At 39.7% G+C, this 10,842-nt stretch overlaps 1 protein-coding gene across 2 annotated transcripts in view; it reads right to left on the bottom strand.

Annotated features, from left to right (window-relative positions):
- Window positions 1-574: 574 nt before the first annotated feature.
- LOC121982168 (COP9 signalosome complex subunit 4-like) overlaps window positions 575-10,842 on the bottom strand; it is a 31,906-nt gene continuing 21,638 nt past the window's right edge. For both annotated transcript variants that reach the window (XM_042535111.1, XM_042535112.1), the window contains exons 12-14: window positions 6,551-6,610; window positions 5,499-5,558; window positions 575-911 (exon numbers count right to left, since the gene is read on the bottom strand). In XM_042535111.1, coding sequence (XP_042391045.1) covers window positions 837-911; window positions 5,499-5,558; window positions 6,551-6,610 — 195 coding nt within the window. In that variant the 3' untranslated portion in view covers window positions 575-836. The remainder of the gene's footprint in view (window positions 912-5,498; window positions 5,559-6,550; window positions 6,611-10,842) is intronic.

Here is a 10,842-nt window from a genome sequence, read left to right as displayed (position 1 = left end):
AACCAGTCAACTACAGACCAAACCTTCATCAACTTCTTAAAACCACACCTAAACCTTCATCCAATGACACTTGTGATTGGCTGGTCTTGCATGTCACTTGAACCCTCATCAAGCTCACCATAACGCCACTCAGGCCATTATTGATAAGCCCCATGGCCAAGTTCAACAACCACAAATACACTCAATCAATACCCATATAGATAAGAGGAAAGGAAATTTCCCTGCAATTACATAGAGAAGTTGGCATCCTCTCAATTTTTGAAGCACAATTGACCACCAAAATCAATCCATCGAAGTGGAGGAATTCCACCTTAATTGTAACCTAGGTAAACAGTTCATCCGTTGAACTATCCATGCCCTACAAGTAGCACGTATTGAAGGACCTCCACAGGTGTTCTCTCAACTGTCTAAACTCTACTAAACGTCCATCAATTGCTCCTCCAAAGATGAATTGTACTTGGTTGTCAGAGAGGAGCAAGGGCGGCCAAGAAGATGAAACCGCACAAGAAGAGTTCAAGAGAGGATGAGCTGATACATCATGAAGGGAAAAAGACTGCACTCCCAGAAGTATGACTAGTACTCAACCAGAAATTCATTTTTTTTTTTTCATTTATCCTTCATTGTAATTGAGAATAAAATAAAATAAGTGAATTTTCAGTTTTCCAAAAAAGGCACGAAAACACCAATAAACCAAATTAACATTTCTCTAATGTTTTAAAGGAACCATCCCTGAAATTTGTTGCCGATCATACAAGTTGATGGCAGTAGGATGTTCCACTCACAGGAAATACGATCCGATCATATGAACTGGTGAATTTCCAATGCATAAATTTACTTCAGACCGGCACCGATATGCCCTTACTTGTCAAATCATCAAGAATGTCATTAAATGCTTGGCATAATCCAGCAATCTGCCCAAAACAGACAAAAGTACAAAGCAAACGTCACAAATGCTAATCTCTTTTGACAATAATTGAAAAAAAAACCGACACAGATAGTAATAGAAAGCTTATAGTTTATCCATATGCAGTTGCAGTATCTAAACGTGTATATGCCTTTTCAAGGAGCAGATAAGTTGAGAATAACCTTAGTATCAAATAGAGAAATAGTATTTCACAACCATAAATATAGTTGAGGATAAACATACCGTGGTTAAGTAATATGAATAAAATTAGCCGATGTGCTTGTAAAGGATGAAAAGACATGTTGCAGAGAGCTACCTCCGCTTGAGACAGAAGAAACTAGACACCAGGCGCAACCAAGGGCCACACATGGACACTGGCTACAAAAACCAACCGGGGCCGACACCTACACCAGTGGCAGCAACCGAGGGACCAACACAGCATCACTGTTGGTACCATGCATCAGCTTATCCCACTATTACATGTCAATCACTTGGACGATGTCTTATCCCAGAGCCTAAAAATAGAGACCAGAGACCACATGCTTCCAACAATTTGGCCAACCTGGACTATATTCCAACTAAACTTGGTGCAGCCTCCAACAAGATCGTACATAAAATCTACATTCTGTTAGAAGGTCTCTAGATCTGGTAATCATACCATAACATATCGATGCGCTAAGTGTGGGGTGGTTAGACATCAAAAGACCTACAAAAGTAAGGTCTGAATTTTGAATATCCAGAATGGATGAAGATACCATGTCTTGGGGAAGTATCCAACTCCCCATTTTGTTTAGCATGGCAAACACTGAGCCTCCTAAAACGTTGGTAGTGGAAAACCAACTAGCTTATAAACTCACGGTTAAGATTTATGACAAGTTGATGAAAGAGATAATCTCTTGGTAGAAGGAAAAACTGGGGCATTGGATGATCTAATGGAATGTAAGAATCAGATGAAAAGAGAAAAACTACAAGAGCAAGAGATGGCGATAGAAGTTGGATCAAGGTGGACTGATGATAATGAACCACGGAAAGAACTACAAGCCAAAACACAAGTTTGAACCCCTTTTATCATAGAGATTCAAGATGAGTCAATCCCAATGAACTTCCAAGTGCCATATATTGTCTCTTACAACAAAGTTCAAACCAACTGGTGTTTTGCTTCTAGCATGTCCTTGTATATTCGATGCTATAACGTGTAAGGTATTCCCAACAATCTTAAGAGTCGCACACAAATCGTAAATGTATCTGCCTTCGCCCTTCGCCCTTAAGACTAGATTGGGAGTCGCAAAGAGTTGAATAAAGGTTTGAAGCTTATTTTGTACAGAGCAAACATAGAGAACAAATGGTCAATAGCTTGATGATCATAAAGCAGGAGGTCGATACACCACTATTAAATTCATGAAAAGGTCTCATTTAGAAAGAGCAGGTTGATATATAAAAGCTTCTGAATTAAAGCTGAGTAAAACAGAAGAACCGAGGGTATTTTGGTTAAAATAACTGACTTTACCAGAACCCCAGACAACCACAACAAAAGGAACTGATATCATAAGGAGCATGCATTCACCTGAAACAGGAGATCAAGTTTGAGAGAGAGAGAGAGAGAGAGAGAGGCAAAAACCTAAAAAAACAACTCGTCACTGTTTTGCCTTACATGTAGCGCCAAAATACAGTTGGTATCTGACTCTAATGAAGATGATGGGAGCATGCATCAGTTTGGACCATTAACATAGACTAGTGATTGAGCTACAAAATTCGAATTCTTTGGTGAAAAGGGTGTTGATTGATATGACTTTTACCACGACCTATATAAAGATAGGATATTCCAAACCTAGAAGAAGGTACAACCTTACAGGGTTCATGAGCAATGCCAGCCAAGCCATGGGGACAATGACCTCAACTGTGAAGGCCGAGGAGAAAATGGTTCTGAACAATTCAAATGCAGTTCCTGATGACGGACCTAGCTTCAACCTACAACGTGAGTATAGCAATCCTATTGTCAGCAAGATGAAGGTCATGGCGTCCATCTACCATTTGGCATTAAAGTTCCATACTCCAAAGGGGGTAGCTGTGGCAAAGCTCACAACAAAAATGTGAAAAAGAGAGCTGAATGTTCACTGATTTCAAAGGGTACATACCAAGGAAACTTAATTTCTCAACTCAACCACTCAAGGGTAGAATAAAGCCTACTCCAAGACAAGGGAAATGTGAAGATAAACTAGGAGGGACTCAGTACAGACTGAAGGCCAAAATATGCCAAGGCCTTTGAAGTTGGAAACCATAAGATGGAATGAAATGTTAGATTGTGTGATGTGGCTAGAGGGGCGAATAAACACTCTTCTTTTTTGGGCTTTCGTTCATGCTCGTCTCTACGATTTGTTATTACGGAACAGAAACAAATAAAAACAATAGAAGCATAGATCCCTAATTCCAACTCCACAATTTATAATCCATTAGTAGATCACTCTCGGATCACCGCTATCTTTTCTCTACAAACAAGAGAATTAGCAGGGTAATGAGATGTTGGAATGTTCAACAAAGAATGAACCTATGGACAAGCAACCGACAGGAGAATTAAAGGATGGATCATTTTTAAGGCTCATGAAATAGAAAAGAATCCACCATAACAAATTGCCACTTCAGCTTGACCAACTTAACCAGGGTGATAGTAGAAGGTTTCAGTGAGTTACCTCTCAAATCTGAAGATTAGCGTAAGCTTGTTCAACGAAGGGGCTGAGAATGAAGAACTGTAGGTTGAACTGCCCAAGGGCGACAAGTCAGTAGAAGCAGTGCAAGCAAGCTAAGATGCAACTTTGATGATCCTTAAATTGGACACGTCAAAAGAAGTAAAATAAAAATAGATCAGGGCTTACCAAACTAAGGAAAATTCATACAGGAAAGAGAAAGGCGGAATAGAATGGAATCCTCCACAACAAAGATTTGAGTTGGTTATCAACTTAATCAGGGTAATAGTAGAAGGATTTGAGTTGGTTACCTCTCCCATTTACAAAGATAAGCATAGGTTTGCTGTTCATAGATGAGGTTGAGGTTGAAGAGGTGTAGATTGGACTATCCTTGGGCCATGGAGGCACCCTCCTCCCTTCAAATCTGATCCCCCTGAGGGAGTATTGACATTGGTGTTTGCCTTGCCCAGGGCGGCTTGAACTGGCTTGACCTCTTGGCTGAAGAGGCTTAACCTTGGAGAGCTCCTGGCTTGACCTCGAGTGGGGTCTTGTTGGGGTGCAACTTTTGGAGTTGTGTGGGGGGTGTGTTGACATTGGTGATTGCCTTGTCGGTTGGAGAAAATCCCATTATTTACTCTAATGGAATTTGGGCACTGGGTGAGGCGGATGGTAAGGTCGCGCTGGCCATGGAGACACCCACCTCCCTTCAACTCTGATCCCCCACGGGGCATACTGACATTACTGTTTGCCTTGTCAGACCGGCTTGAAGTGGCTTGACCTCTTGGCCGAAGTGGCTTGACCTCGAGTGGGGTCTTGTTAAGGGTGCTACTTTTGGGGTTGTGTTGACATTGGTGTTTGTCTTGTGGGTTGATGAAAACCCATTATTTACTCTAATGGAGCCAGTAGAAACAGTTTGAGTGAGCTAAGACACAACAAGTGATCCTTGAATAGGGCACTTCAAAAGAAGTGAAATAAAAATAGATCATGGCCTTCGTGGAAAAATTGTATAAGAAAGAAGTCTAAATCAAAGAAAGAGCTGGTGATTTATAGCCTTGGAAAATTTATGAAGGATGCAAGGATGGGAGCCCACGCATCTTCTTGGAAAGAAGTGGAATCAATGAGTTGATTCTCGATTAATGACAAATATCAAGAAATCTTTTCACAGTGAATTCCACATAGAAATCAATGTAAGAGGGAGTATCTAACATGAGTAAAATTACCAAGTATACTTATGAGAGATTAAAGGACTCGTAGCAGTACCAGAGGACCACCATGACACCGGTGATGGAACCATGCGCATAACTGTCCCCACCATTACATATCAACTTCTCATGTAGGAGGTGCACATGCTAAGTCCTATGACCAGGGACCAGGGTTCCAGTTTGGTCAGAAACTAATTTCACTGATGGATATTCTCAATCGCAGCTAACCAGCTCCAACACTACTGCAGACTCAAAATCAACTCCACTTCAGACCCAAAGTCATCTCCTCTCCAAGCTGATGAACTTAGTACATCACAATTGTAGTCTTTCTAGGGCCTTCACACCTTATCTAGCTTTACACTTCAACTAAACTCCAGTTAATTAGGATGAACCACATATACTTCCAACAATATAGTGGACCTGGACTATAGTTCAATAAAAATTCTATTGCCTTCTCTAATCAGACCCTGTATGAGGTCGGCACTGACACATGTTACTAGGACTATATCTGTTGTAATCATATACCATTAAAAATTTACAGATAACAACAATCTAGAGATCAGTGAATTTGGAAATACCAGTTGTGTACATTATGGTTTTGAAAATACAATACATATGAAAGCTCAAGTTTCAAGTCGGGAAATTAACTACACTATTGATATTAGCATGAAGATCCTGGAATTGGATTAGCAATTTACAGCCAATGCTCACCTGTTGATCCCATTGTTGCAACTCCTCAGTATCATCCTCGAAATGAATGACGGCTTCTACCTGCAATAGAAAACATGGAATTCCATTTTTTTTATAGCAGCATTAAAAAATCTGGATAAACAAGACAACCTCATTTGATTTGATTATTCTACAAGTTGGTAGCTAATTCTATGTTAGCTTAGTTAATTGGGGTCACAAAAAATATTTCAGTGGAAAACTTCTTTCTGATTTTCCAATTTTTTGGCTTCACGAAAATCATGATCAACAAAAAAATGTGTTTGACCTCCAAAAAACATGATCAAAAGAACTGATCGAGGAGAGAACAAACTCTCCCCAATTGTATGCTCCTATCCACAATAGTAACTCATGGTTGCCCACTTGTCTGCTGAGACAGAGCTGAGATTGAGCGACGTAGCCCCCATGGAGAACATCACCCTTCATCACACATTAGGTCTATATTGCCCATTGTCCACCATTGCCTGGCAAAAGGGGTTGTCAGTCATGCATGATCTATGTTTGTGTCAATCTATCACGCAGATCTATCCCACCACCTTTAGTTCCATCATCACCATCGAATGAGCCAGCTAGCACCTACCGTCACCCTTTGAGACCATCACCCCATTGGTGGTTGCACCAAAATCAGGTCAAGCTCGGGAAGTAGGAGAGGAATGGAAAATATGTTACTTGTATATGCCAAGCAACAGAAAAGAAAATTTCTTTGTAAACATTTTTTTTCCAAAATTACATTTTTTTCTAAAGAAAGTTTTCCAACATAAAATGGGTTGTAGCTATTCTTCCCGGGCTATTCTTATCAGCATCGCATCATGGAATATTTGTCATAGTTTAACACTAATTGGTATCCTAATGCAACCCTCCTCCTTTATACGGACTTGAGACCGGCCATGACTGGTTCATCATGGGCAGAGCTCTTATCTACATTGCATCACGCTAATAAATCCCAGTGCTACTCCTAATATGCAGCTTATTCATGTGATGTTCTGGAGAAAGATTTTCACCTCATCCTCAAATTAAATGATAAAAGAGTTACATACTTGGTCGATTGATCCCTTCATCCTATCCTCATAGATCATCCTTGCTGCAATCTTTTCAGCCTATCAAAAATAAACAAATATGAGAACTAAATAACTAATTTACTAAATTACTCATACTTGTTGCTAACAGGAATTTGGCAACATGCAAGAATGAAGAAGCTAGTAGAAAGAAAACAAGACAAAAGAAAACTCCAAATGTAGAATCTCCTGAAGATTGCACAGCAAAGCCATACAGATCAAGGACAAAACAAAAAGATAAAGAATTCAAACATCATATAAAGATGTACACGACTTTACCAAGCCAATAAGGGACAGTGCTGGTTTGGGGTTGAGGATGTAAAGATTAGAGTTTCAATCTCCTCTTAGTTCAAGCATATGCCTTTTTTGAAAAGAATATAATAATTCCCCTAAATCCCATAATGGATCCTTGCCCTGGGCATTAACTTCATTTATTAAGCAAACACAGTTTTCATGACAATGGTTGTGAGAAACAATTTCATCCCTCTTCTTTCTAACGATAAAAATACCACCCTATAGATCTTAGATTGCTGCAAACTTCAGGAAAAATAAAAATAGCAAAGTATTACAAAGCACAGGACCTCATCACACTGCAATTGGGCATTAGGTTCATATAGTGACTACTCCATATATGAGAACACATTATCCAGCGAGGGATATCCAGAAGATAGTGTTCAATAGCAGCAAATGTACTCCAAATTCTTTCACATTAATGCAAGAGCCAAGAAATTCAGTAAGGGAGGAGAATATAATGTCAATATTTTTTCTAGGACTGTTTACATTGGAATATAAAGAAAGCAAAAGAAATAAAAAGATATTGCAAAAGGAAAAAAGATTGACTGGTATTTTTTGGTTGGGTTGAAGAGTGGAAGAAAACATATATTAGAAAGAAAATGAAACAAGAAAATATAGAAATCTGTTAGTTGCTCCAACCAACTCAAACTTCAGAAAATTTGACAAGAGAACAGATTGAGATAAATTCAGTAAGGTTGAGAGGAGTGATTGGTTCAATTCAATCAAAATTATCAGAGTTTAATTAGAGTGGGAAGAGGGTCTGGTTAGGCCCAGCGGCCACATGTCCATCCGAGTAAGTAGATTGAGATGGAGAATGATTGAAGTTGAGATTGTGTCATATGCGAACCTAGATATTTGTGAAACACTGTAGCAGGCCTTCAGATATTTTGCCTAAGTCCCCTTCCCATGGGACTTTGATATCTTTTGCATTCTCAAAGTGAGTGTTTGTCAAATAAAGATTCACCACGTGGCTAAGTTGTCCAGGTGGATCCAGTTCTCCTTGTACCCATTCCAATGGTTGGTTGGGCCTTGCTTTAGCACATGCCGACTTCTCTATGGTTAGGTTAAGAGCTCAAGGATTGAATTTCATTCTCAAGAAATTTTAATTTTCTTTTACTATGTGAGATCTCTCTCCCTAATGTTCTCCAGTTGGGCTCTCACCTACCAGTCATAGAAACTTCTATTGCCACTTAGTAAATGCTTATGTTTCTCAGTATTTACTCAAACTTGGTTCAATTTCTTTGTTTAAGTTCCTCTTGCCCTGATAGAACAGCTAGGACCCCTTTAGGGCTGTATACCACAACTAACCTAGGCTAAAACAATGAAGCTAGTAGAGAACAGGACTATTCCAAGTCTTGATGCAAAACTTAACAAAAATAAGATAATAGCAAATTTCTGGCTTTAGCACACATCTTCCCCAACTGAGAGAGCCTATGTTCCTCCAAGTAGCGAACTATTTTTGAAGGTTCCTAGATGCTTGAATTTGATTTCCACTTCATCAGCTTACATCCAACTAGTAAATACTTAGAACCTGACTATTGGCTAGTCTCTGTAAATTCATAGTATCATCACATAGTTCTAGATGAATACTATTCTGTAGATAAAAAAAGTCAATGATAAGATTTTCCAATAAGGATACCAAGTCAGATTCACCTGGTACATCGGGACATATTGCCCCCAAACTGGATAAGAAGTCAAGGGTATCTCAACTTCCATAAAAAAAGAAGAAAGTGTTTCTTTGTTACACCCATATTGGTTGACATCCACCTAGTGGGACTTATCTCGCACACTGCTCAACATCTCCCACAGATTTATTAAGAACAATACTATGCCAAAAAGTTAACCAATGGTATTAGTTCCTCGAAATAAGTGAGAAAAATTTGAAGTTATAGGTATTTGCTATGGTCACCTAATCAAGACTACCATACTTAACAAAAATCCAACCACAGGTGATTCAAACTCTAGAGCTTCTACAAGTTTAAATCTCATACCAAGATGCTTTTTATTTCTTTCCTTATTAATAACACGCCATCCGCTCCAAATATTATTAAACTATGTTGTTTACTTCTAGAGAGTTCTTTTGTACATTTCCCTGAGCATTCTCCTTAGACATTTGTGGTTTTTGAGACTCCTAAGGTGTTTTTCCATAGGATTAGGAAGTGACTCTAACCTTGATTTCCAAACTCCAAGATGAAAGACTTGTATCATTATATACCCAACAACTAGATGCGTCAAATGAGTCGAAGTGCCCATGGCACAACAAAGTTCAGCATGCTACAGGTCATGCCCAGCCCAACCCAACCCATAAGCACATGCCAAAATGCTGGGTTGTGGTCAAAGGACTCGAGCAAACTAGGTTATCTCCATCGTGGCACTCAATCAAACACAAACTAGGTGCCCTCCTTCCTCAAATTTCCCCATCTCTGATGCCCAGGTTCCTACATGCCTACTACCTTGGGCATGATATATGACATCGTGCCTTGACTTATGGCCCTTTTTAGGCTCTATTACGGACCTTGACTTGTTTGTGACATTGTGATTGGCTCTGATCTATCCTCCCTCAGAGAATGGTCCAACTTACCCTTTTGACATTGTGCTCTACCCTAACTTGCTTCTTCGGACTTGTGCAAATGTAGATGGGTCGTGTTAGGACAAGCCCTGTCACAAGTGTGGGTCCGTGTGTAAGGGTCATAGCCCACAAACTTAGGCGAAATAGGTTGTCCCAGGCATACTACGGGTAGAATTGTTACTTGAGCTCGATCATAAAGTCACTCTATTCCAAGTATTGATGTTGGCACCCACACACCTTACATCATCGCACCTTCACCTCCACCATATCATTACAATGTCATTTAGCTATAGTGTTGTAGTGCGTACCTTAGTTAGGTCGTCCATAACCTCATGCACTCGAAATATTGCTCCATGCCCCAAAGAAAATTATCAATGTCTTCAGCAACTCGCTTCCTGCATAGACCATCAACTTTAGCACATCCACCCTCATTGGTGTTTGGGCAATGGTCCCTCCTTGCCCCATGTTGCAAGCTCAAACTTAAGCTTGCTCACTTCAGTGCGTAATGCTTCAATCATGACTTCTAAAGCATCATCCCTCTTATGCAAGTTATCTGCGACAACATTAAGAGCCCTTTGTAGCTCCCTACACAATTCCTCTTGAATTGCCCCAGGGTCAAGCTTCTTCCCCTCGAAGCCACCAAAGGCCAACTCCAACTTGGCCAGGCAAGCATTGAAGGCACTGATGATGTCTCGACTTATCCTCGCGGTTCCTTGATTGCTCAGAGTTGTCTTCCTTGCGGCTCTTTGATTGCTAAGTGATGCTCGTGCTAAATTCTTTAGACGTGCAACACTTAAGACATTCCTCTTATAAAACGCCAAGTAAGCCTAACTTAAGCAAGCAAGAAACTTAGAAAAGCTTGGAAGGGAAAGATAGCACTAATGCTTTACAATACTGATAATTGGACGATTAATAAATGAAGAGTGCTAACCTATTTATAGTACTCAGCCTAGGAATGAACTGCTAAGATATAAGAAATCTAGTGGTGGAGACTCCAAACCATTTTTGAAGATATTTCTAATGGAGAATTCTAGAAACTATTCTACTACACATATCATATGCCTAGACTATTCTACAAGATTAGAGAAGAATTTTAGAGTATTCTAGAAAATCCCAAAACAATGAAGATACAGCTTGAAATGCTCCAGAACTTCTAGAGGTCACGAACCGTATCAGATAGCTCAACACTTTAAACATTGCTCTCAACTGCTTCCTCTTTCTACTAGAACCACATCTCTTTGGGAATTTTAAAAGTGAATCGATGTAATTAGGGCAAATCAGGCCACGACCAATGAAGTTTAAAACTCCAAAAAGCTACTAAAAACTAGCAATTACTCCTAACGATAACTTGGGAGACCATCATTCTACTCCAAATAATGTTGTTGGGAAAAATCAGCAATTTTCTACCAAG

The sequence above is a fragment of the Zingiber officinale genome, chromosome 5A, assembly GCF_018446385.1.
Source record: "Zingiber officinale cultivar Zhangliang chromosome 5A, Zo_v1.1, whole genome shotgun sequence".
In the NCBI taxonomy this organism is placed as follows: domain Eukaryota; kingdom Viridiplantae; phylum Streptophyta; class Magnoliopsida; order Zingiberales; family Zingiberaceae; genus Zingiber; species Zingiber officinale.
Note: the sequence above shows the minus strand (reverse complement) of the source record. Positions and strands in the feature narration are given on the sequence as shown.